This window comes from Haematobia irritans, chromosome 4 (assembly GCF_050003625.1).
Source record: "Haematobia irritans isolate KBUSLIRL chromosome 4, ASM5000362v1, whole genome shotgun sequence".
NCBI lineage: Eukaryota > Metazoa > Arthropoda > Insecta > Diptera > Muscidae > Haematobia > Haematobia irritans.
The window spans coordinates 195,519,385-195,545,470 of NC_134400.1; the positions used below are offsets into that span (position 1 = coordinate 195,519,385).

The 26,086-nt window shown below is 31.6% G+C and overlaps 2 protein-coding genes across 2 annotated transcripts; one reads left to right on the plus strand and one right to left on the minus strand.

Annotated features, from left to right (window-relative positions):
* Positions 1-1,843: 1,843 nt before the first annotated feature.
* Positions 1,844-13,964, minus strand: Ilk (integrin linked kinase). Its single transcript, XM_075304973.1, has 4 exons — positions 13,744-13,964; positions 12,305-13,016; positions 12,070-12,237; positions 1,844-2,775 (listed from the first exon to the last, which is right to left on the minus strand). Exons 1-4 carry the CDS (start codon positions 13,830-13,832, stop codon positions 2,398-2,400), a joined length of 1,347 nt encoding a protein of 448 aa, XP_075161088.1. The 5' UTR covers positions 13,833-13,964; the 3' UTR covers positions 1,844-2,397.
* Positions 13,965-17,980: 4,016 nt separating this feature from the next.
* On the plus strand, positions 17,981-18,733 carry Trmt112 (tRNA methyltransferase subunit 11-2). Its single transcript, XM_075307397.1, has 3 exons — positions 17,981-18,153; positions 18,233-18,334; positions 18,403-18,733. The coding sequence occupies exons 1-3, from the start codon at positions 18,076-18,078 to the stop codon at positions 18,595-18,597; spliced, it is 375 nt and encodes a 124-aa protein (XP_075163512.1). The 5' UTR covers positions 17,981-18,075; the 3' UTR covers positions 18,598-18,733.
* Positions 18,734-26,086: the final 7,353 nt, after the last annotated feature.

Sequence of the window (26,086 nt, forward strand, 5' to 3'; positions counted from 1 at the left end):
TTATTTCTAGAGAAAATTTTGACAAAATTTTATTTCTATAGAAAATTTTGTCAAAATTTTATTTCTAAAGAAAATTTTGTCAAAATTTTATTTCTATTTCTACGGAAAATTTTGTCAAAATTTTATTTCTACAGAAAATTTTGTCAAAATTTTATTTCTATACAAAATTTTGTCAAAGTTTTATTTCTATAGAAAATTTTATCAAAATTTTATTTCTATAGAAAATTTTGTCAAAATTTTATTTTTTAAAGAAAATGTTGTCAAAATTTTATTTCTATAGAAAATTTTGTCAAAATTTTTTTTCCATAGAAAATTTTGTCAAAATTTTATTTCTATAGAAAATTTTGACAAAATTTTATTTCTATAGAAAATTTTGTCAAAATTTTATTTCTATAGAAAATTTTGTCAAAATTTTATTTCTATAGAAAATTTTGTCAAAATTTTATTTCTATAGAAAATTTTGTCAAAATTTTATTTCTATCGAAAATTTTTTCAAAATTTTATTTCTATAGAAAACTTTGTCAAAATTTTATTTCTATAGAAAATTTTGTCAAAGTTTTATTTCTATAGAAAATTTGGTCAAATTTATTTCTATAGAAAATTTTGTCAAATTTATTTCTATAGAAAATTTTGTCAAAGTTTTATTTCTATAGAACATTTTCTAAAAATTTTATTTCTTAGGAAATTTTATCAAAATTTTATTTCAACAGAAAATGTTTTCAACATTTTATTTCTATAGAAAATTTTGTCGAAATTTTACTTCCATAGAAAATGTTGTCAAAATTGTTTTTCTATAAAAAATTTGATAAAAATTTTATTTCTCAAAAAAATTTTGTCAAAATTTTATTTCTTAAAAAAATTTTGTCAAAATTTTATTTCTATAGAAAATTTTGTCAAAATTTTATTTCTATAGAAAATTTTGTCAAAATTTTATTTCTACAGAAAATTTTGTCAAAATTTTATTTCTAAAATTTTGTCAAAATTTTATTTCTATAGAAAATTTTTGACAAAATTTTATTTCTATAGAAAATTTTGTCAAAGTTTTATTTCTATAGAAAATTTTGTCAAAATTTTATTTCTATAGAAAATATTGTCAAAATTTTATTTCTATAGAAAATGTTGTCAAAGTTTTATTTCTATAGAACATTTTCTCAAAATTTTATTTCTTTAGAAAATTTTATCAAAATTTTATATCTATAGAAAATTTTGTCAAATGTATTTCTATAGAAAATTTTGTCAAAATTGTATTTCTATAGAAAATTTTGTCAAAGTTTTACTTCTATAGAAAATTTTGTCAAAATTTTATTTCTCTAGAAAATTTTGTCAAAATTTTATTCTATAGAAAATTTTGTTAACATTTTATTTTTATGGAAAATTTTGTCAACATTTTTTGCTATAGAAAATTTTGTCAAAATTTTATTTGTATAGAATATTTTGTCAACATTTTATTTCTCTAGAAAACTTTGTCAAAATTTTATTTCTCTAGAAAATTTTGTCAAAATTTTATTTCTATAGAAAATTTTGTCAAAATCGTATTTCTATAGAAAATTTTGCCAACATTTTATTTCTCAAGAAAACTTTGTCAAAATTTTATTTCTGAAAATAATTTTGTTAACATTTTATTTCTATAGAAAATTTTGTCAACATTTTATTTCTATAGAAAGTTTTGTTAACATTTTATTTCTATAGAACATTTTGTCAAAATTTTATTTTTATAGTAAAATTTTGTGAAAATTTTGTCAAAATTTTAATTCCATAGAAAAATTTGGCAAAATTTTATTTCTCTTTTATGGTGCTAAATAAAAATACATTTGCTTGAGAGTTTTTATAAAACTATACATAGTTAAAATCTGTGTGTTTTTATTAAATATTTTCTTTTTAGTAATTATTAACATACACATAATAAATATACAAAAAATATATATTAAATTAAGATATTTTGGGCATTTGGGCAGTATATGGTTTGTTTGTTTCCATTTGTAAAAATCTCTCAAAATTCCTTGGTAATTAGTTTTTAAACATTATTTATTAGTAAAATCGAGCACCGTTTATGACAAAGAAAACGGAAGATATATCATCATATTCATTCTTATAGACTAAATGTTAAAAAAATATTAAATATTACTAGCAGTTGTTGAACAATTCTAGACTTTTCTTACAATCATGTTTCTTTCGTGTAAAAAAACAAAAAAAAAACAAATGAAGATACAAACATCATTCAATTTGTTAAAAAAATATTCGTATTTAAGGCACACTGTTTTTTTTTACATATATCGTTTAATTAAAAAACAAATACACACACTCACTCATGTAAACTAACAGACATAAAAATTATTATTTTGGCAATAGGTTAGTCGGTATTTGAAATAATTATTTATATAATTGTAGCTTGATGCTTTAACGTTTCATTTTCTCTAATATGGGGACAACCATATCGAATTTGGGCCTTTTGCCTGGATCTTCATTCATACATATGTTTATCAATTTAACCATATGGGGCGAAGTGCCTGGAGGTATTTTCACCCTTAAGCCTTCCAATGCTATCTTCATGCCACACTCCATGGGTGACCATTCGGCAAAGGGTATTTCACGTGTTGTCAATTCCCATAGTAGTACCGCAAAACTCCACATATCGCTGGCCTCCCAATTACGATCGGCTGGCTTCTTTTGTAGAGCCTCCGGCGACATCCAGGCTGGTTGATAAATACGACCTCTTTCTTGGAAAGAGAATTTAGCATCACCCATATTGATGCGAGCTGTTAAATCTTCATCGATCTGTAAATAAAAGATAAAGTTTTTAGTTTTTCACAAAACATAAGCAAAAAAAAAAAAATGATGGAGGTTAACATTTTAATTCTGATAACAGTCCTCTTTATAGGAAAATAAGTTTTTTTTTTTTCTTTTCTTTAAATTATGAACACTTTAAATTTCATCCGGATCCTATTTGTCATTTGTACTATTTGTTTTATGTACGGAATAAAATAGAACAGAAAATTAATGCAAATACAGATTTTTAACTTTCAACAACACGACGCTACATTCCACACACAGTAAGCAGAAACAAGTATATACAGCACTAAGTTCGGCCGGGCCGAATCTTAAATACCCACCACCATGAACCAAATATTAGGGTTTCCTTTGAAATTTCAGGAGGGCTTGAGGACTTGAGGACACTTCCCGAAGATAAATTTAAAGATTTCACCTATCAGGACTATATCAGATTCTGGATTTATAAGAACCATTTTTGTTTGAGTTTTAGAGGAATCATTAACATCTCTTGTAAGTGTGCAAGAAAATTATAAAATAACGTCTTGATTTGAAATCTTAAATCTGTAGAAGTAAAATCTTGAAATTTTACATTGAGTTTCAAGCAATTTTCATGATCAGTGCACCTTCTACACCCTCAAGAAGTGAAGTCAGTCTATATGGAGGCATTACCAAATGGACCGATAAAAACTTAATCCGATACACGTTTTTGTGAGCCTAAAATACCAGAATATTTACAATTTCAGGCAAATCAGATAAAAACTACGGTTTCTAGAAACCCAAGGAGTTAACTCGGGAGATCGTTCTTGTGGGGGCTATACTAAAATATGGACCGATACTCACCGTTTTAGCACACCTCTTTATGACCCGAAAATACCTCTAGATTTCCAATTTCAGGCAAATAGGATAAAAACTTCGGATTCTAGAAGCCCAAGAAGTAAAATCGGGAAATCGGTCTATATGGGGGCTATACCAAAATATGGATCGATACTCACCATTTTCGGCATACCTCTTTATGGTCCTAAAATACCTCTAGATTTCCAATTTCAGAGAAATTGGTTAAAAACTACGGTTTCTATAAGCCCAAGACCCCAAATCGGAAGGTCGTTTTATATGGGGACCATACCAAAACATGGACCGATACTCACAAATTTTGGCACACGTATTTGTGGTCCTACAATACTTCTAGATTTCCAATTTCAGGTAAATTGAATAAACACTGCGGTTTCTATAAGCCTAAGATGTAAAATCGGGAGATCGGTCTATATGGGGGCTATACCAAAATATGGACCAATACTCACAATTTTTGGCACACGTATTTGTGGTCCTACAATACCTCTAGATTTCCAATTTCAGGCAAATAGGATAAAAACTTCGGATTCTAGAAGCCCAAGAAGTAAAATCGGGAGATCGGTCTATATGGGGGCTATACCAAAATATGGACCGATACTCACCATTTTTGGCACACCTCTTTATGGTCATAAAATACCTCTAGATTTCAAATTTCAGGCAAATTGGATAAAAACTACGATTTCTATAATCGGGAGGTCGGTTTATATGGGGACTATATCAAAACCTGGACCGATATAGCCCATCTTCGAACTTGACCTGCCTGCAGACAAAAGACGAGTTTGTGCAAAATTTCAGCACGATTGCTTCATTATTGAAGACTGTAGCGTGATTACAACAGACAGACAGACAGACAGACAGACAGACGGACAGACGGACATCGTTATATCGTCTTAGAATTTCTCCCTGATCAAGAATATATATACTTTAAATAGTCGGAAATCGATATTTCGATGTGTTACAAACGGAATGACAAACGTATTATACCCCCGTCACCATTCTATGGTGGTGGGTATAAAAAAATATTTGTTGTCTTCAATCACGAAATTAATCGATCCAATTAATTTTTATTGAAACTTTTTCAATCGCGGAAATTATAGCATCAATCACCAACGTCAATTAATTAATCCAATTAAAATTTATTTTATACTATTAACTTCTGTGATAGAAATTTTTTATTTAAAATTTTTTTTTCGAATTCAATTAAAAATTTGGGTGTATAAATTTTGAAGTATAAATGTGTGGAAGTTTTAAATATTTTTGGCTTGCACCATCAAAGGCAAAACTTATCCACAATGGTATTTGATAGAAGAAGATTTTGTCAAAATTTTATTACTAAAGAAAATTTTGTCAAAATTTTATTACTAAAGAAAATTTTGTCAAAATTTTATTTCTATAGAACATTTTGTCGACATTTTATTACTAAAGAAAATTTTGTCGAAAGTGTGTGTTTTTTTAGAAAATTTTATCAGAATTTTATACCTAGAAAAATATCAAATTTTATTTCTATAAAAAAAAAATTGTCGAAATTTTATTTCTACAGAAAATTTTTTCAAAAATTTTATTTCTATATAAAATTTTATATCTATAGGATATTTTCCTAGAGAATTTTTTCACAATTTTTTTATATATATAGAAAATTTTGTCAAAATTTTATTTTTATATAAAATTTTGTTGAAATTTCATTTCTAGTAGGTTTTATCAAAATGTTATTCCTAGAGAAGATTTTATGAAAATTGTATTTCTATAGGAAATTTTGTGAAAATATTAATCCTAGAGAATTTTGTCAAAATTTATTTTTTCCAAAAATTTATTTTTATGGAGAATTTTGTTGAAATTTTGTTTTTATAGAAAAATTTGCAGAAATTTTATTCTTAATAAAATTTTTATTTCTTTACAAAATTTATTATTTCTATAGGACATTTTGTCGTAGTTTTATTTGTATAGAGAAATTTGAGAAAATTTTTTATTTATAGAATATTTTGTAGAAATTTTATTTTTAGACAAAATATTGTCGAAATTTTATTCCTAAGGAAAATGTTGCCGAAATTTTATTCCTAAGAAAAATATTTTCGAAATGTTATTCCTAAGGCAATTTTATCAAAATTTTATTCCTAGGAAAAATTGTATCAACATTTACTCCTAGAGAAAATTTTATTAAAATATTATTTCGATAAAAAATTTTGTCAAAATATTATTTCTATAGAAAATTTTATTTCTATTGGAAATTTTGTCAAAACTTTACTCCTAGAGAATTTTTTCAAAGTTATATTTTTAGAAAATTTTGTCGAAATTTTATTTTTATAGAAAATTTCGTTGACATTTTATTCTTAGAGAAAATGTTATAAAAATTGTATTTTATTTATTTTTAACCCTCCACCATAGGATGGGGGTATATTAACTTTGTCATTCCGTTTGTAACACATCGAAATATTGCTCTAAGACCCCATAAAATATATATATTCTGGGTCGTGGTGAAATTCTGAGTCGATCTGAGCATGTCCGTCCGTCTGTTGAAATCACGCTATCTTCCGAACGAAACAAGCTATCGACTTGAAACTTGAATATTATTTCTATAGAAAATTTTATTTCTATTGGAAATTTTGTCAAAACTTTACTCCTAGAGAATTTTTTCAAAGTTATATTTTTAGAAAATTTTGTCGAAATTTTATTTTTATAGAAAATTTCGTTGACATTTTATTCTTAGAGAAAATGTTATAAAAATTTTATTTTATTTATTTTTAACCCTCCACCATAGGATGGGGGTATATTAACTTTGTCATTCCGTTTGTAACACATCGAAATATTGCTCTAAGACCCCATAAAGTATATATATTCCGGGTCGTGGTGAAATTCTGAGTCGATCTGAGCATGTCCGTCCGTCTGTTGAAATCACGCTAACTTCCGAACGAAACAAGCTATCCACTTGAAACTTGGTACAAGTAGTTGTTATTGATGTAGGTCGGATGGTATTGCAAATGGGCCTTATCGGTCCACTTTTACGTATAGCCTTGCGATTGCTTCTCTTGGCTTGCGATTGCTCTAAGAGAAGCAAATTGAACCCAATCCGGCTGAAATTTGGTACATGGTGTTAGTATATGGTCTCTAATGAACATGCAAAAAATTGGTCCATATCGGTCCACTTTTACGTATAGCCCCCATATAAACGGACCCCCAAATTGGGGTTGCGATTGCTCTAAGAGAAGCAAATTTCATCCGATCCGGCTGAAATTTGGTACATGGTGTTGGTATATATTCTCTAATGACCATGCAAAAATTGGTCCACATCGGCCTATAATTATATATAGCCCCCATATAAACCAGATTTGACCTCCGGAGCCTCTTAGAGGAGCAAAAGTCATCCGATCCGATTGAAATTTGATACGTGGTGTTAGTATATTGTCTCTACCAACCATGCCAAAAGTGGTCCATATCGGTCCATAGTTATATATAGCCCCCATATAAGCCGATCCCCAGATTTGACCTCCGGAGCCTCCTAGAGGAGCAAAATTCATCCGATCCGGTTGAAATTTGGTACGTGGTGTTAGTATATGGTCTCTAACAACCATGCAAGAATTGGTCCATATCGGTCCATAATTATATATAGCTCCCATATAAACCGTTCCCCAGATTTGATCTCCGGAGCCTCTTGGAGGAGCAAAATTCATCCGATCCGGTTGAAATTTGCAACGTGGTGTTAGTATAAGGCCGCTAATAACCATGCCAAAATTGGTCCATATCGGTCTATAGTAATATATATAGCCGATCCCCAAGCACACAAAAATTTGTCCATATCGGATCATAATCATGGTTGCCACTCGAGCCAAAAATAATCTACCAAAATTTTATTTTTATAGAAACATTGTCAAAATGTTATTTCTATAGAAAATTTTGTCAAAATTTTATTTCTATAGAAAATTTTGTCAAAATTTTATTTCTATAGAAAATTTTGCTAAAATTTTATTTCTATAGAAAATTTTGTCAAAATTTTATTTCTGTAGAAATTTTTTTCCAAATTTTGTTTCTATAGATTTTTTTTTCCAAATTTTACTTTTATAGAAAATGTTGTCAACATTTTATTTAGTCAAAATTTCATTTCTATAGAAACTTTAAACTTAATTATATACATATTTAATCGGCCTTATTTAGTTTAATAAAGGGTGATTCTTTTGTGGATAGGATTTTCATGCATTAGTATTTGACAGATCACGTGGGATTTCAGACATGGTGTCAAAGAGAAAGATGCTCAGTATGCTTTGACATTTCATCATGAATAGACTTACTAACGAGCCACAACGTCGAATTTTCAGTGAATGGGCCCTAGAAAAGTTGGCAGAAAATCCGCTTTTTTATCGACAAATTTTGTTCAGCGATGAGGCTCATTTCTGGTTGAATGGCTACGTAAATAAGCAAAATTGCCGCATTTGGAGTGAAGAGCAACCAGAAGCCGTTCAAGAACTGCCCATGCATCCCGAAAAATGCACTGTTTGGTGTGGTTTGTACGCTGGTGGAATCATTGGACCGTATTTTTTCAAAGATGCTGTTGGACGCAACGTTACGGTGAATGGCGATCGCTATCGTTCGATGCTAACAAACTTTTTGTTGCCAAAAATGGAAGAACTGAACTTGGTTGACATGTGGTTTCAACAAGATGGCGCTACATGCCACACAGCTCGCGATTCTATGGCCATTTTGAGGGAAAACTTCGGAGAACAATTCATCTCAAGAAATGGACCGGTAAGTTGGCCACCAAGATCATGCGATTTGACGCCTTTAGACTATTTTTTGTGGGGCTACGTCAAGTCTAAAGTCTACAGAAATAAGCCAGCAACTATTCCAGCTTTGGAAGACAACATTTCCGAAGAAATTCGGGCTATTCCGGCCGAAATGCTCGAAAAAGTTGCCCAAAATTGGACTTTCCGAATGGACCACCTAAGACGCAGCCGCGGTCAACATTTAAATGAAATTATCTTCAAAAAGTAAATGTCATGGACCAATCTAACGTTTCAAATAAAGAACCGATGAGATTTTGCCAATTTTATGCGTTTTTTAAAAAAAAAAAGTTATCAAGCTCTTAACAAATCACCCTTTATATACCACGTATGGACTATGTGGTATATATATATATTACGGTGTTATGAAGTTTTAAGATACCTTGCCATCGGCAAGTGTTACCGCAGCCCAAATAATTCGATTGTGGATGACAGTCTTCAGTAGAAGTTTCTACGCAATCCATGGTGGAGGGTACATAAGCTTCGGCCTGGCCGAACTTACGGCCGTATATACTTGTTATTTTTTTATTTATTTACGACAATATAATAAGCCAGAAAGGCCAATAATATCGCATTGCCTCTATAACTAATTAATTATATAAAATCTAAAATAAATTTACTATTTAATTAAAGAACAATATGAATGAATTTTTAGAAAAGTGTAGAATATATAAGTGCAAATCAAATAAGCAAAAATATTGCTATAACTAATTAATTATATAAAATCTAAAATAAATTTACCATTTAATTAAATAACAATATGAATGAATTTTTAGAAAAAGTGTAGAATATATAAGTGCAAACGAAATAAACAAAAATAAAGCAAATAATAAAAATAAAAAGTAAAAAATAAAAATATAGCTAAAGGTTCAAATAATATCCACCAATACTTATTCCAGAAAATAAGGATAACTACCATCGACAACGACAGACATCTTTATTAATTTATTCTTCTATAAATCATTCATTCAGAAAACTCTGTAACAAGAATTGCTTAAATTGGTAAACAGTAAAGTTGAAGCACCTGAGGTGTTATCGGGAGTGAATTCCAAATTCTAGCAGCGGACACTATGTACGATCTCTCGAATGTAGAACAGGAAATCTGAGGTATGTTAATCTGTGGGTTCCTAACAGAGTGGGAGAAAATAAATTTCGAAAGTAAATCCGCGGATAACGATCTCTGAATAGCCTTATAGAAAAAAATCAATGAAACATATTGTTCAAAATTACATCCAAGGAATTCCTTAATATAGTCACTGACATGATCCAACTTACGAAGTCCGTATACAAAACGCACTATTCTATTGACGATGAGCCTGATCCAGTGTCTATTATAGTGTTGAGTGCATGATACCAATTCAAAGCAGTAGTTCACCTGAGTCATTAGGAACGCAAAACCCATCATACGTCTCACCGGAAGAGGCAAATTCAGTCCACAACAGTACAATTTCCTAAGTCCCAGTATTACCCTGGAGGAAACATAATCAATATGGTGACTAAAATTCAAACAATCATCAATCATCACCCCTAGACACTTAGTACTGTCAACGAATTCAATATCAATACCACACATATGAATCCTCGGGTATGAAAACAAACGATGACCGGTACGGAACATAACCGTCTTAGTCTTATCCGGATTGGCAACAAAGCCATTATCCGTCAAACACCCCGAAAGAGCCCGCAAATTATTATTAATCCCTGACTCAAGAACAAGTGGAATTCCCCTAAAGCCAGTAAAGATCAGCTGAACGTCATCTGCATATAAGTAGGGTCTGACCACGTTCAAATCTAGGCAATCCACACGTCATCAACAAACATTATGAAGAACAGTTGGGACCACTGAGCCCTGGGGCACACCACAAGACAGATCTGCCACATATGAATCACGGTCACCCATACGCAGAAACTAAGACCTCTTCACTAAGTATGACAAAACCATCTTACATGCAGATGACGTAAAACCATATTTCGTATGCAGCTTCCTTACTAACATTGAATGATTCAGACGGTCAAAAGCCTTTGACAAATCCAAGGACACCATAACACAATCATCGCCAGCATTCAGCCTCTCCCTGACATACTCCGTCATAGTTAACAGCATTGCAGCTGTGTTGTAACCTCTCCTGTAGGCATATTGATGCTCACCGATAACTCCACTCGAAAAAACACGTTCAACTACTTGAGTCTTGAGTATATATTCCATTACCTTGGAGAGAGATGGGAGGATACTTATTGGGCGGAGGTGGTCACATACAAATGACTTGCCCCTTTTCGGCACCGGAACAACCCGCAATAGTTTACAATCATTAGGATAGGTAGAAGTCATTATAATGGAGTTACAAAGGTGCAGAATGTGACCAGAGATGTAGGGAAAAACTATCTTTATAAATTTCAATGGAAATCCATCTGTTCCAATCGCATCAGATTTCACGCTAGCCAAAGCCATATATAAATCAGACATTTCAATACAGTCAAATGAAAAAGTGCCACCCGAGTCATCCATATAAGTCATATCAAAATCAATACCACCATTCACAACAAACGCCCTGTTAATCTCATCAACATCTACTTCATCCAAGCAACCATTCCTGTCCTTCGCACATCTACTATTAAAGATTTTCCATTTATTCCTAGAGAAATCTTTGTAAAAATTGTATTTCTATTGAAATTTTTGTCAACATTTTATTTCTATTGAAAAATTTTCGTTAAAATTTAATTTTTATAGAAAATCTTGTAGAAATTTTATTTCTAACAAATTTATTAAAAATTTTATTAAAATGTTTCCCCAGAGAAAATATTGTCAACATTTTATTCCTAGAAGGTTAGCCCGATGTATCAGGCTCACTTAAGAATATTCAGTCCATTTTAGTCCTAGAGAAACTTTTGCCAAAATTTTATTTCTATAGAAAAATTTATCAACATTTTATTTCTATAGGAAATTTTAGGAGTATTTTGCAAAATCTACCAAAACATCAAAGATTATACTAGTCTACCAAATAGTGAAAAATCTACCATTTTTCGTAGAACCGTGGTACGAAGTCTTGTGTGAAAACCAAAATTTTTCACGTTTAGTCATAATTTGGACCATTCCCTCTAAGCTTTGATGGGTTTTGCAAAGAAATCCTTTTCATTATTGTTATTTTGTAGTTGCTATTTTGGTTTGCTCCAGTGAAACACTATTTAATACAGGTTTTTTTGTGTGAGTGATAAGGTTTACGCCAAAAGCTTAGTCTATACAAGACCTCAAAGATATAATTCGTGGGGCATAGCACCCTTTTGAGATTTGGCATAGCACCCGTTTGAACACCCTTTTGAGATTTGGCATAGCACCCGTTTGAGCACCCTTTTGAGATTTGGTTATGCTAAATTTCATGCGAATAATATGACCCTATGGTTGTTTGCTAGGTATTGCTTTGCATTATTAACGCCATACATGACTCTTTATTCGATCATTTATCTCAAATAATTACATATTTTTTTATGGGAAGCCGATTTATTTTTGGAGAGATTTTGAAAATCATATTGAGACAATTTTGGAAATCGTTAAAAGTCGATCTGGATTTTTCGTTTTTGCTTTGCCTTGAGAATTGTTTGTATTGGGTATTATTAGATTATATATATTTAGATATTTTACATTTGTTTAATTTACGTAAATTTCTATAGGGATATATATACATACCATAACATGATGGCTATTTAAATTATAGGTGGGAATTATTCTCTCCAGAGAATGTAAATAAGCCATACCACGGGCAATGTCCAAGGCAAAACGGACAGCTTGTGATGTGTCTACAACAACACCAGTGGCAGCATGCAACAAATTGAATAATGATCCCCGAGGCATATACTAAATAGAGAAGAATTAATAAAAATTAGATCTGAAGAAAACAAATTCATTTGAATTCTCTCCTTACCTGACTTATAACAATCAAATTGGGTGGTGAATTACATGCTCCAATTATAGGTAAAATATTGGGATGTGAAAATATTCTTAGCTTGGGAAATTCTTCATTAAAATCTCTTGATATTCTTGACGTACATTGACGTACAGCCAAAATTTTGGCAATAACATCATTTCTTTGCCAACGACCACGCCATGTTTCACCCGATGGTGTTACAGCAATTTTTGTATGTAAATCCAAATCACCCATACTGATACCCTTAAAACGTGAAAGGGTAGCATCCCGAGATCGAGTCTTGAAACCCATCCAACTTTGTTCCTTAAAGCTGATCTTTTTCATCTCTTGACCATTGCGTTCGGCCAAATCCTGTAGACGTTTGCCAAGACCCGGTTTGGCTTTATCCAATGGCGTATCATCATCCTTATTCGAAATGGTTACAGCAGCTCCAGCATTTACTAGATCTTCACATATCATATCATAACCCCAAAAACAGGCATAATGCAATGGTGTATTGCCGTGCTCGTTGACAGCATTAACATCTGAACGTTCACGTATTAGCATTTGCACTACATCACGATGGCCATGGGCAGCAGCTAAATGCAAGGGGATATCATCACCCATATTTGTGGCATTTACACGAGCTCCTCGTTGTAAAAGGGTTTCCACCAATTTTGTGTGACCTTCTTTGGCGCACCAGTGTAAAGGACTGAAGCCATGATCATCTCTGGAATGAAAATGGAAGTAGTGGTAAATAAAATTATTCTTAATTTTTAATTTTATAGGTATTAAGATTTTTTTGCAAAAATTGTGTTTTGCCATAGATTTTATTTCGGATGAATTTCTGTTGAGGGCTTCTTATATTAGTATCTTTTATGACTATCCATCAATAGGTGGCGCTGACGCTGTTTATATCCTAATTCTCACAGCGAAAAAACAAGATAAAACCATAAATATATGAATGTTGCTCATCTTGTCAACTCTTCAATCAAACCTGTTACACATCGAAGCTTTTGCATCATTTTATAGTACACACAGATTTGTTTACAAAAATCATTGCAAAATAATTTATCCACACATTGTTGTTTACATTGGAACGAACAAACACTCTCAGACACACTCCAAAATAAGCCCACACATATGTGCATATTAAAACATTATGTAGATGCTACTTGTTTTTCCATCTCATAATCTATCATTCTATATTAAAACACTATGAGCGATTTGATATTCAAATTTGGTTAAAAATAAGAAAATGACGTCATAGATAATTTTTTTTTCTCTTAGTACCCAATGCCACTTGAGATCACTTGAACATACAAGAAGATTGACTTCTAATATTTTTAGCTTTAGTTGGGTGTCACCATCGATTGTTCATTACAAGGGGCTTTCTCCAAGCCTTTTATTTTTTTTCATTTTCATTTCTTTTTCTTGCTTTAGAAGAGCAAATTTACCCCAGATTCATGTCATGTTCAACATCATCCAGCCATAAACGGACTTGTATGGAATTTCCTTCACGACACCAATGGAAAATATCCTCCATTTTTTATTATACTATTGCACAAAATACTTTAAGGAATAATTTAATGTGGGCGTTTGGTAGAATTCCTAATATTTCTTGGATAAATTAAAACACTAGACCGAACAAACTAAATAGAAAAAAATTATTGTGAATTGTGATGTGCTTGGTCGATTAGGAGGTGACATCTGTCGATAACGTTAAGCTAATCGATAACAACAACTAAACGATTATGATGTCTTAATGGGATGTACACATTTACAATGTTTGGTAAATGTGTCAAATCGGTATTTTTTTAATTTTCAAAATTTTCTATAGAAATAAAATGTTGACAAAATTTTCTATAGAAATAAAATTTTGACAACATAGAAATAAAACTCTAACAATATATGGCTAAACTCTAGTTTAGCTATACCCCTCAGAATGTTTTCAAAACTTCATAGATGGTAGTACTCTATGGGTAGATTACAACGATAATTTTTTTTCCTGGCGGTCGTAACCGGATAACCGGTTATTCGGTTCTAAAGTGTAAGATAAAAATCATTAATAAAACCGGTTCTAGAAAACCGACCACTTTGAAATGTACATCACTAGAAAGGTTTTGAAGATGATAAAATGATGTATGAACCGTTATATCAACTACATCCGTTCCAGTTGTACAGGTAAAACCTTGTTTTTTTTCGCAACCGGTTTTTTGCAAATAAGCTAATATCTCAAAAAATACTCGATGTAAAAGTACTAAAAATCGCGCGATTTTTTTGAAAAAAAAAATTTTTTTCAAACCGGATATGGATATATAATAGTTAATATCACCGGTTATAGTAGAGATAGCAGCTTGACTTTGACCTTGTAGAAGTGTTAGCTACATTAGTTATTTTGCAATGCAATTAGTTATTTTGCACATTTACATCGAGCGTTTTTGGATTAAAAGCAGGTTTTTTCAAAAAACCCGGTTCAAAAACACATATTTTTTCATCAAAAACCTAAAGTGATTACCGGATAACCGAGTCGTACCTCATTTGAAAGGTCTTACCTTTAGCTTTTTAGTGATGTAGATTTCAAAGTAATCGGTTCACTAAAACAGGTTTTATTAACGATTATTTGCTTACACTTTAGGCTCGAATAACCGGTTAACCGGTTACGACCGCCAACCGGCTACTGTTTATTTCGATGTCAAATTTAATTCTCTATCGACCCAAAAATAATTTTTTTTTACGAGGTATAGCTAAAGGCCGGTATGCACCTCTAGCGAAATTTTCGGTAGCAAAAATTTATTTAAGTCTACAACAAAAAAACAGGGCTGTGTACACAAATTTTAAACCAGCTAATCGCTTTTAAAAATTGTTAATATATGTTCCAAATATTCCTCAAATAAATAGTTTATTATTTACAGACCTTTTAAAACTTTTACGCACACAATGATTGTAATAAAATATACAAGGAATTAATTGCGAATCATTTTATATTTCTGAAGTAATTAAGTTAAAAAAGTAACCGTGAAAACAAGCTGATTTTCAGCTTGAAAACTGAACATAGTACTCAGCTTATGGGAGAAAATTTTGTAAAAATTTTATATAGAAATAAAATTTTGCGATAACTTTCTATAGAAATAAAAGTTAAATAAAATATTGATAAATTTAAAAATAAATATTGGATAAATTTTCTATAGAAATGAAATTTAGACAAAATTAAAAAAAAAAAACAAAAGTTTAACAAAGTTTTCGACAGAAATGAAATTTTTACAAAATTTTATTTTGTAAATGTTGAAAAAATTTTTTATAGAAATAAAATTTTGATAAAAATGTCTATAGAAATAAAATTTTCTACAGAAATGAAATTTTGACAAAATTTTCTATAGAAATGAAATTTTGACAACATTTTCTAAAGAAATGAAATTTTGACAAAATTTTCTATAGAAATGAAATTTTAGCAAAATTTTCTATGGAAATAAAATTTTGACAACATTTTTATAGAAATAAAATTTTGACAAAATTTTCTATAGAAATAAAATGTTGACAAAATTTTTTATAGAAATAAAATTTTGACAACATTTTCTATAGAAATGAAATTTTAACAAAATTTTCTATGGAAATAAAATGTTGACAAAATTTTTTATAGAAATAAAATTTTGATAAAAATGTCTATAAAAATAAAATTTTGACAACATTTCCAATAGAAATGAAATTTTAACAAAATTTTCTATGGAAATAAAAGGTTGACAAAATTTTCTATAGAAATAAAATGTTGACAAAATTTTTTAAAGAAATAACATTTTGATAAAAATGTCTATAAAAATAAAATTTTGACAAAATTTTCTACAGAAATGAAATTTTGACTAAACTTTCTATAGAAATGAAATTTTGACAAAATTTTCTATAGAAATAAAATTTGGACAAAATGTTCTATAGAAATAAAATGTTGACAAAATTTTGTATAGAAATAAAATTTTGATAAAAATGTCTATAGAAATAAATACAGAAATGAAATTTTGACATTTTCTCTAGAAATGAAATTTTGACAAAATTTTCTCTAGAAATGAAATTTTAACAAAATTTTCTATGGAAATAAAATGTTGACAACATTTTTTATAGAAATAAAATTTGGACAAAATTTTCTATAGAAATAAAATGTTGACAAAATTTTTTATAGAAATAAAATGTTGATAAAAATTTCTATAAAAATAAAATTTTGACAAAATTTTCTATAGAAATAAAACTTTGACAACATTTTCTATAGAAATAACAATTTGACTAAATTTTCTATGGAAATAAAATTTTGACATCGTTTTCTATAGAAATGAAATTTTCATAAAATTTTCTATGGAAATGAAATTTTGACAAAATTTTCTATTGAATTGTGACAAAGTTTTCTATAGAAAAATATAGAAATAAAAGTTTTAAATGTAACTAAAGATTTGACAAAATTTTCTACCAAAGCAAAATTTTAGAAAAATATTTACTTTTAAATGATATTAATTTAATTTGGAAAAATGGTCCGCTTGTCGGTCGTGTGGTCAAATTTTGGAAATAAAAATTGGTCCAAAACAAAAATTCATTGTGGCAACGCTAACCATACACCATGCAGTTTGCGTCGGCATCACCCAGTTCAGTTCTCTGCCCGCTTAATGCGCTTTACAGATTATCAGTTATTCCGGACGGAATGTTGGTGTTTGTAAAGAATCTTATGCGCTTTACAGACTATCAGTTATTCCGGACGGAATGTCGGTGTTTGTAAAGAATCTTACAGTGTGCCGAATCGATACGACTTGTTGGCGATGACTAAATAATCGATAAATGTGTTATCGTTCCCATAAACATGCAGCAGTATCGATTTTGCCTTCGGACTTAACTTATAATGTGCACAATATATGGGATATGTTCGACACGAGCACTGTCGTCCGGAATAACTGATAGTCTGTAATGCGCTTTACAGACTATCAGTTATTCCGGACGGAATGTCGGTGTTTGTAAAGAATTTTACAATGTGTCGGATCGATACGACTTGTCGGCGATGACTAAATAATCGGTAAATGTGTTATCGATCCCATAAACATGCAGCAGTATCGATTATGCCGTCGGACTTAAATTATAATGTGCACAATATATGGGATATGTTCGACACGAGCACTGTCGTCCGGAATAACTGATAGTCTGTAAAGCGCATAAAGCGCATAACGGAACTAAGGAAAATAGGATTTAGAGTCCACTTTGTGACATCTATATGGTTGACATTTGTTTTCTTCGCAGAAGAGAACTTTTCGTCCTCTTGTATTATCATTTTCTCTGATGGTTATATCGGACGAGTTCAAAACTTTATGCGCTTTACAGACTATCAGTTATTCCGGACGACAGAGCTCGTGTCGAACATATCCCATATATTGTGCACATTATAAGTTAAGTCCGAAGGCATAATCGATACTGTTGCATGTTTATGGGATCGATAACACATTTACCGATTATTTTTTCATCGCCGACAAGTCGTATCGATCCGACACACTGTAAGATTCTTTACAAACACCGACATTCCGTCCGGAATAACTGATAGTCTGTAAAGCGCATTAAGCAGAAACATTATTTCGTTCTCAACGCCCTATAGTCTCAATCATAGCCAAACGACGACCAATCGCTTGTTGTGAAGGTCCATTAACATTCACAAATGTAAACAAATGAGTATGACATTTCACACTGTTGTCAAAAACGTGCTCAACGAGTGGTGCTGAACAATTGTTTATTGGAATCAAATAAATAAAAATATATATATAGGAAAAATGAAGCTGAGTACCTATAATTTCCTTACATCGAAAGCCATAAAAGGTGTTAAAGTGGGATATCCATTAAAATTAACGGTAAATATAAAGGGGCGTTTGCTCAGCATCATTTACAAATTGACATTTTTAATCCATTTTTCCTTTGCTACCCATTTAGATTTCTAAAAAGGATGTTGTAGAAACGGAATTCAATCCTACATTCATTGAAAGACTTTTGCCTAAATTAGATTGGCCAACCGTGTATTTGGCCGCACAAACGGTAAGAGTTCACATTTGTCCATTTAAATATATTGAATTCCAAAAAAACGATCCATTTGATTATTGCAGGCAGAATTAGCTGATGATATACCAGCAGAACAACCCACATCGATAGCTGACAATGAAGAACTTCTACAAAGACTACATCATCTTTTGTTAGAGATTGATGTGTTAGAGGGCCAATTAGAGTGTCCGGAAACAGGACGTATATTTCCAATTACCGATGGCATCCCCAACATGCTGTTGAATGAGGATGAAGTTTAGATAGTTGAGAGTTATTGTAGCGATTTTTTTGCATTTCTTTGGATTATACTTCTTGTATGTAGTATAATGTTAAATTAGTCACCTTTACATTTAAGTTTAAGAATAGACACCGCTTTATCAAACCTACCATATAAAAGTGTTTTCATATAATACAACAGGTTAAAAGTTTTTCAAATGTACAAATAAACAGCTTTTGTCTGCAATTGCAGTAGTAATGATTTGGCAAGAAAAAAAACAACAAAAATTCAGGAATAGCTCCCATACACACAAAAAATATTTTTCGGATTCAATGATGAAATTAACTGATCCAATTAATTTTTAATTGAAATGTGAATAAACCGATTTGACTGGTTGAAATTTGGTGCGTGATGCAATGATATATGCCTTTTAACAAACATACAAAAATTGGACTATATCTTTTCATAAGTACATATATATAACTCCCACTGGCTTTAAAGCTTCCTAGATAAGCAAATTTTATCCGAACCCCTTTGTAATTTGGTGTACAATGTCAGTATGTGCCCTTTAATGTTCAATAAAATGGCACACGGTCATAGAATTTGTATGAAATTTTCAACATATTTTAGACGGATTTTCGAATTGTATATTCTTACTTATTTCATCTTACAAAATTTTAAAGTAACATGGAGCTCATCTCCTACTTTATTATAGAAAACACTTTTATTTTTAAAAATGTTTAGACCTTTAGCATATGCAACTGTGCTCTTTAAGGCAATTGCAGTACTCTTGTTTATTGATAGTGTTGAAGACGCACCGGCTGTACGAGCACGGTTGCCACAGTTGGTAGAATTCTACCAAAAATTGTAGATTTTTTATTGTTTGGTAGATTGGTAGAACTCCTGATGATTTGGTAGATTCTGCAAAATATCCCTGTCCAACTAAAAGGTACTTTTTTGACATAATGTTCTATAGTAACAAAAATTTTCTATAGAAATAAAATTTTATTGTTGTTTTTAATTTCAGCTTAAAACCATTCATTGACTTAACTACAAGTGTAGCTTAACCAACAGTGGAAAAGGTTCACTTTGGGTTTAGTGAACAGCCTGAATTTATTCTGATAATTGCTTGTTAGTTTTGCTGCAAGTATAGGATGCTGATGAGGAATGTGGTAATTCCGAAACGTGCGTCCATCCAACCATCTTGCAGTCTATAGGGATTTGCCCAAATAAATTAAGCTACACTTGTACGAGGGCAGTTCGGAAACTTCTAAGACTAGCACAAAATGCGCGGTATAAACAGAAAAAAGTTACGTGTTTTAAAGGTGGCAACACCTTCATATAGAAACAGGTGTTCAAAAAAGACGCATCCGCAATTTTAAATTTACAATGGAAAAATTAGAAATGCGTGCTGTCATTAAATATTTACGTAAAAAAAGGTTTATCGGGTCAAGAAATTCATAATGATATGGTGAATGTTTTAGGTGAAAGTGCTCCTTCATATGCAACAGTAAAAAATTGGGTTGCTGAATTTAAACTTGGTCGTAAAAGCATTGAAGATAAACCACGTAGTGGATTTCCAAAAACAGCAACAACAACTGAAATTGTAGCCAAAGTGCATGATATGGTATTAAATGATCGACAAATAAAAGTGCGTGAAATTGTTAACATCATGGGCATCTCAAATGATCGAGTCCATTTAATTTTGCATGAAGAACTACAGACGAAAAAGCTTTCTGCCGCATTTGTTAACAGTCGATCAAAAACGCATAAGTATGAAAATTTCTCAAGCTTGTTTGGATCGTTTTAAGCGAAATAAAATGATAAGTCCCCGGTCTAACAAAGAAAAACACATTTTTTTTTGTCAAAATTCGTTTTTATTATTCAACACAGTTCCCTACAAGAGCGATTCAACGATTATAACGACCTTTCAATTTGTTGATACCAATTTGGTAGTACTCCTTCGGCTTTGCCTCAAAATAGGCCTTAGTTTCGGCGATCACCTCTTCATTGCAGCCAAATTTTTTCCCTGCGAGCATCCTTTTGAGGCCTGAGAACAAGAAAAAGTCGCTGGGGGCCAGATCTGGAGTGGATGGAATACGGTGGATGGGGAAGCAATTCGAAGCCTAATTCATGAATTTTTGCCGTCGTTCTCATTTGACTTGTGGCACGGTGTGTTGTCTTGGTGGAACAACACTTCTTCAAATGGGACCGTTTTGCCGCGATTTCGACCTTCAAAAGCTCCAATAACGCCATATAATAGTCACTGTAGATGGTTTTTCCCTTCTCAAGATAATCGATAAAAATTATTCCATCCCAAAAAATAGAGGCCATTACTTTGCCAGCGAACTTTTGAGTCTTTCCACGCTTCGGAGACGGTTCACCGGTCGCTGTCCACTCAGCCGACTGTCGATTGGACTCAGGAGTGTAGTGATTGAGCTATGTTTCATCCATTGTCACATATCGACGGAAAAACTCGGTTGTATTACGAGTTAACAGCTGCAAACACCACATCATCAACACGTTGTTGTTTTTGGTCAAATGTGAGCTCGCGCGACACCCATTTTGCACAGAGCTTCCGCATATCCAAATATTGATGGATGATATGACCAACACGTTCCTTTGATATCTTTAAGGCCTCTGCTATCTCGATCAACTTCATTTTATGGTCATTCAAAACCATTTTGTGGATTTTTTTTTTATGTTTTCGTCGGTAACCACCTCTTTAGGGCGTCCACTGCGTTCACCGTCCTCCGTGCTCATTTCACCACGCTTGAATTTTGCATACCAATCAATTATTGTTGATTTCCCTGGGGTAGAGTCCGGAAACTCATTATCAAGCCAAGTTTTTGTTTCCACTGTATTTTTTCCCTTCAGAAAACAATATTTTATCAAAACACGAAATTCCTTTTTTTTCCATTTTTTCACAATAACAAAAGTTGCTTCACAAAAGACGCTCTATCTCACAAACTAATTGACTTACAGACGTAAAATTTCGACACGAATCATTTGAAGGTTGGTAATATATAAAAATAATATGCATTTAATACTAGCGACGCCATATATGTGTCAGACCGGGGACTTATCAGCCAACCTGTTAATAAGTTTGTGCATTTGTATGTAAGGCCAAGAAGGAAACGTCTGAGACCCATCGTTTAGTATACCGATCGTCTTAGAATTAAATTCTGAGTCGATTTAGCGATGTCCGTCTGTCTGTCTGTCCGTCCGTCTGTTCATGTATTTTTGTGCGCAAAGTACAGGTCGCAGTTTAAGTACGATCGTCCTCAAATTTGGCATAGGGTCGTTTTTTGGTACAAAGACAATCGCTATTGATTTTGAAAAAACTCGGTTCAGATTTAGATATAGCTGCCATATATATTTATCACCGATCTGGTCATAATTGACGTATTTATCAACGTATTTTCTCAAAATTTCGGACAGCCAAATATTTTGGGGCTTTCGTAAGATATGCAAAATATCAGCAAAACCGGTTTAGATTTAGATATAGATCCCATATATATCTTTCGTCCGATTTGAACTTATAGGGCCAAAAAAGCCAGAGTTTTGTCCTGATTTGCTTCAACTTTTGCACAAGGAGTACGTTTAAGAGTATCGTTCAGTGTGCTAAATTTGGTTAAAATCAGTTCAGATTTAGATATAGCTTCCATATATATCTATCGCCCGATTTAGACTCATATGGCCTCAAAAGCCAGAGGTTTGCCCTGATTTGCTTCAAATTTTGCAAACAAGGAGTACGTTTAATAGTATCGTTAAGCGTGCCGAATTTGGTTCAAATCGGTTCAGATATATATATATATATATATATATATATATATATATATATATATATATATATATATATATATATATATATATATATATATATATATATATATATATATATATATATATATATATATATATATATATATATATATATATATATATATATATATATATATATATATATATATATATATATATATATATACGCCGGAGTAGGGGAAATATGGTAGAATGTTTCATATTTTAGACCCATTTTCAATGGGAGATTTAACCAATATCCTTGTAAAATCGCCACTGCTGAGTAGCAAAAATTGTAAATATTACTCTAATTGTCCTATATCTCGAATACATATGTATCGCCTGATAAATCATAAAAACTCTTTTGTACAATTGCATTAAAATTTCTCTCGTTTCATATGTCCCATATGTATACCCACCACCATAGAATGATGACGGGGGTATAATAAGTTTGTCATTCCGTTTGTAACACATCGAAATATCGATTTCCAACTATATAAAGTATATATATTCTTGATCAGGGAGAAATTCTAAGAGGATGTAACGATGTCCGTCTGTCTGTCTGTTGTAATCACGCTACAGTCTTCAATAATGAAGGAATCGTGCTCAAACTCGTCTTTTGTCTGCAGGCAGGTCAAGTTCGAAGATGGGCTATATCGGTCCAGGTTTTGATATAGTCCCCATATAAACCGACCTCCCGATTTGGGGTCTTGGACTTATAGAAATCGTAGTTTTTATCCAATTTGCCTGAAATTGGAAATCTAGAGGTATTGTAGGACCACAAATACGTGTGCCAAAAATTGTGAGTATCGGTCCACGTTTTGGTATAGCCCCCATATAGACCGATCTCCCGATTTTACTTCTTGAGCTTATAGAAACCGCAGTTTTTATTCAATTTACCTGAAATTGGAAATCTAGAGGTATTGTAGGACCACAAATACGTGTGGCAAAAATTGTGAGTATCGCTTCATATTTTGATATAGCCCCCATATCGACCGATCTCCCGATTTTACTTCTTGGGCTTATAGAAACCGCAGTTTTTATCTAATTTACCTGAAATTGGAAATCGAGGGGTACTTTAGAACCGTAAAGCGGTGTGCCAAAAATAGTGAGCATCGGTGCATGTTTTGGTATGGTCCCCATATAAACCGACCTTCCGATTTGGGGTCTTGAGCTTATAGAAACCGTAGTTTTTATCCAATTTGCCTGAAATTGGAAATCTAGAGGTATTTTAGGACCATATAGAGGTGTGTCCAAAATGATGAGTATCGGTCCATATTTTGGTATAGCCCCCATATAGACCGATTTCCCGATTTTACTTCTTGGGCTTCTAGAAATTGGAATTCAAGAGGTATTTTCGGGTCATAAAGAGGTGTGTCGAAAACGGTGAGTATCGGTCCATATTTTAGTATAGCCCCCATAAGAACGATCACCCGATTTAACTCCTTGGGTTTCTAGAAACCGTAGTTTTTATCTGATTTGCCTGAAATTGTAAATATTCTGCTATTTTAGGCTCACAAAAACGTGTATCGGATTAAGTTTTTATCGGTCCATTTGGTAATGCCTCCATATAGACCGACTTCACTTCTTGAGGGTGTAGAAGGCGCACTGACCATGAAAATTGCTTGAAACTAAATGTAAAATGTCCAGATTTTACTTCTCGGGTGAAAATCTACAGATTTAAGATTTCAAATCCAGACGTTATTTCATAATTTTCTTGCACACTTACAAGAGATGTTAATGATTCCTCTTAAACTCAAACAAAAATGGTTCTTATAAATCCAGAATCTGATATAGCTCTCATAGGTGAAATCTTTAAATTTATCTTCGGGAAGTGTCCTCAAGCCCTCCTGAAATTTCAAAGGAAATCCTAATATTTGGTTCATGGTGGCGGGTATTTAAAATTCGGCCCGGCCGAACTTACTGCTGTATATACTTGTTTTTCACTAACATTGTGTTTCATCCCAGGGTGTTAGCCGATTTAATTTTTCGTTCTAGCAATTTTGTAGATGTACAAAAAATGGTCTCCAAATCGTTTCAGATATAAATATTTGTATATGGGAATATAAACCTTGATAATAACTCCCAACAAATTTGAAGGAGTTGAGATGGTAACACAAATTTTGGTCTACATAATGGTGAAGGGTATAATATAGTCGGCCCCGCCCGACTTTAGACTTTACTTACTTGTTTTTTTTTTGAGGGTGTGCATACAAAACGATTCACGAAAATTGAAAGGATTGTGACTTTGAATGATATGTACGCCAATCGTTTCGTTTGTTTTCGTACTCTGGTTTATTGGGATTGTTCGATTAACTTTTGGATAGCATATAGGAAATGAATGTATGAATATGTATGTATATCTATATCTGGAAGTTTACAAAAATAACTTCCGTTTACAACGATTTTGTAATAAATTCACTATGCTTAACACCCACTAATCCGAATTATTAATAAACTAAAAACAAAACCTTACCCTTTGTCAACATAGACAATAGCCGGAAGACTTACTATGTTATGGATTTGGTAATTATAAATATTATTAAGTCATATTTATCAATCGTATACCAAGACAACAATTCATTGTTCCCATGTCATTAATTGTCCCATTAACTTTTAAACTTTGTCTGCAACAAAATCGAAACAAGACATAATTTGATTTGAATTCGATGTTAATAGAAAATATAAAGACGGCTATGTGAAAACTTGTTATAAATAAATCAATGTACCAATCAAACCCACATTGAGTTTTATGGCGGATGGGGTTTATTTGGGTGTCCCATACTGAAGGGTTTGTCATTCAATTAAGTTGTATTTATTGTTGTCGGTTTGATTATAGTTGGCTTGAATTTATGAATTGATATAGATAAAATTTTCTATAGAAATAAAATTTTGACAAAATTTTCTATAGAAATAAAATTTTGACAAAATTTTCTATAGAAATAAAATTTTGACAAAATTTTCTATAGAAATAAAATTTTGACAAAATTTTCTATAGAAATAAAATTTTGACAAAATTTTCTATAGAAATAAAATTTTGACAAAATTTTCTATAGAAACAAAATTTTGACAAAATTTTCTATAAAATAAAATTTTGACAAAATTTTCTATAAAATAAAATTTTGACAAATTTTTATTCTACAGAAAATTTTATTTCTACAGAAAATTTTTTCGAAATTTTATTTCTCTAGAATATTTTGAAAAAAAAACCGATTTGATAAAAATGGACCAAATTTAAAAATTAATAATTTTTTGGTCCGAGCGGGTCAAAATGGCAACTCTGATCCAGTGCTAAAAGAAAACAGCTCTATTGTAGTCACCTGTTTCAGAGATGCCACGTTATTATACCCGCCACCGTGGTGCAATGGTTAGCATGCCCGCCTTGCATACACACGGTCGTGGGTTCGATTCCTGCTTCGACCGAACACAAAAAAAAAGTTTTTCAGCGGTGGATTATCCCACCTCAGTAATGCTGGTGAAATTTCAACATCACTGAAATAGTTCTTGTTCGGAGCTGCAGGTACAATTAAATCAATTGCCTCCTCTGGCAATCACTATTTGTCAAAACAAAGATTATTATTAAAATAAACAAAAACAAAATATTATTGTAACAAAGAATATTATTAAAAGAAACAAAAATAACAACATTAATGTACGGAAAAGAAGAGCACAAATAAATAGAAAAAGTAGCATGAAAAACAACAAAACACAACAACAGCACCAGTCGC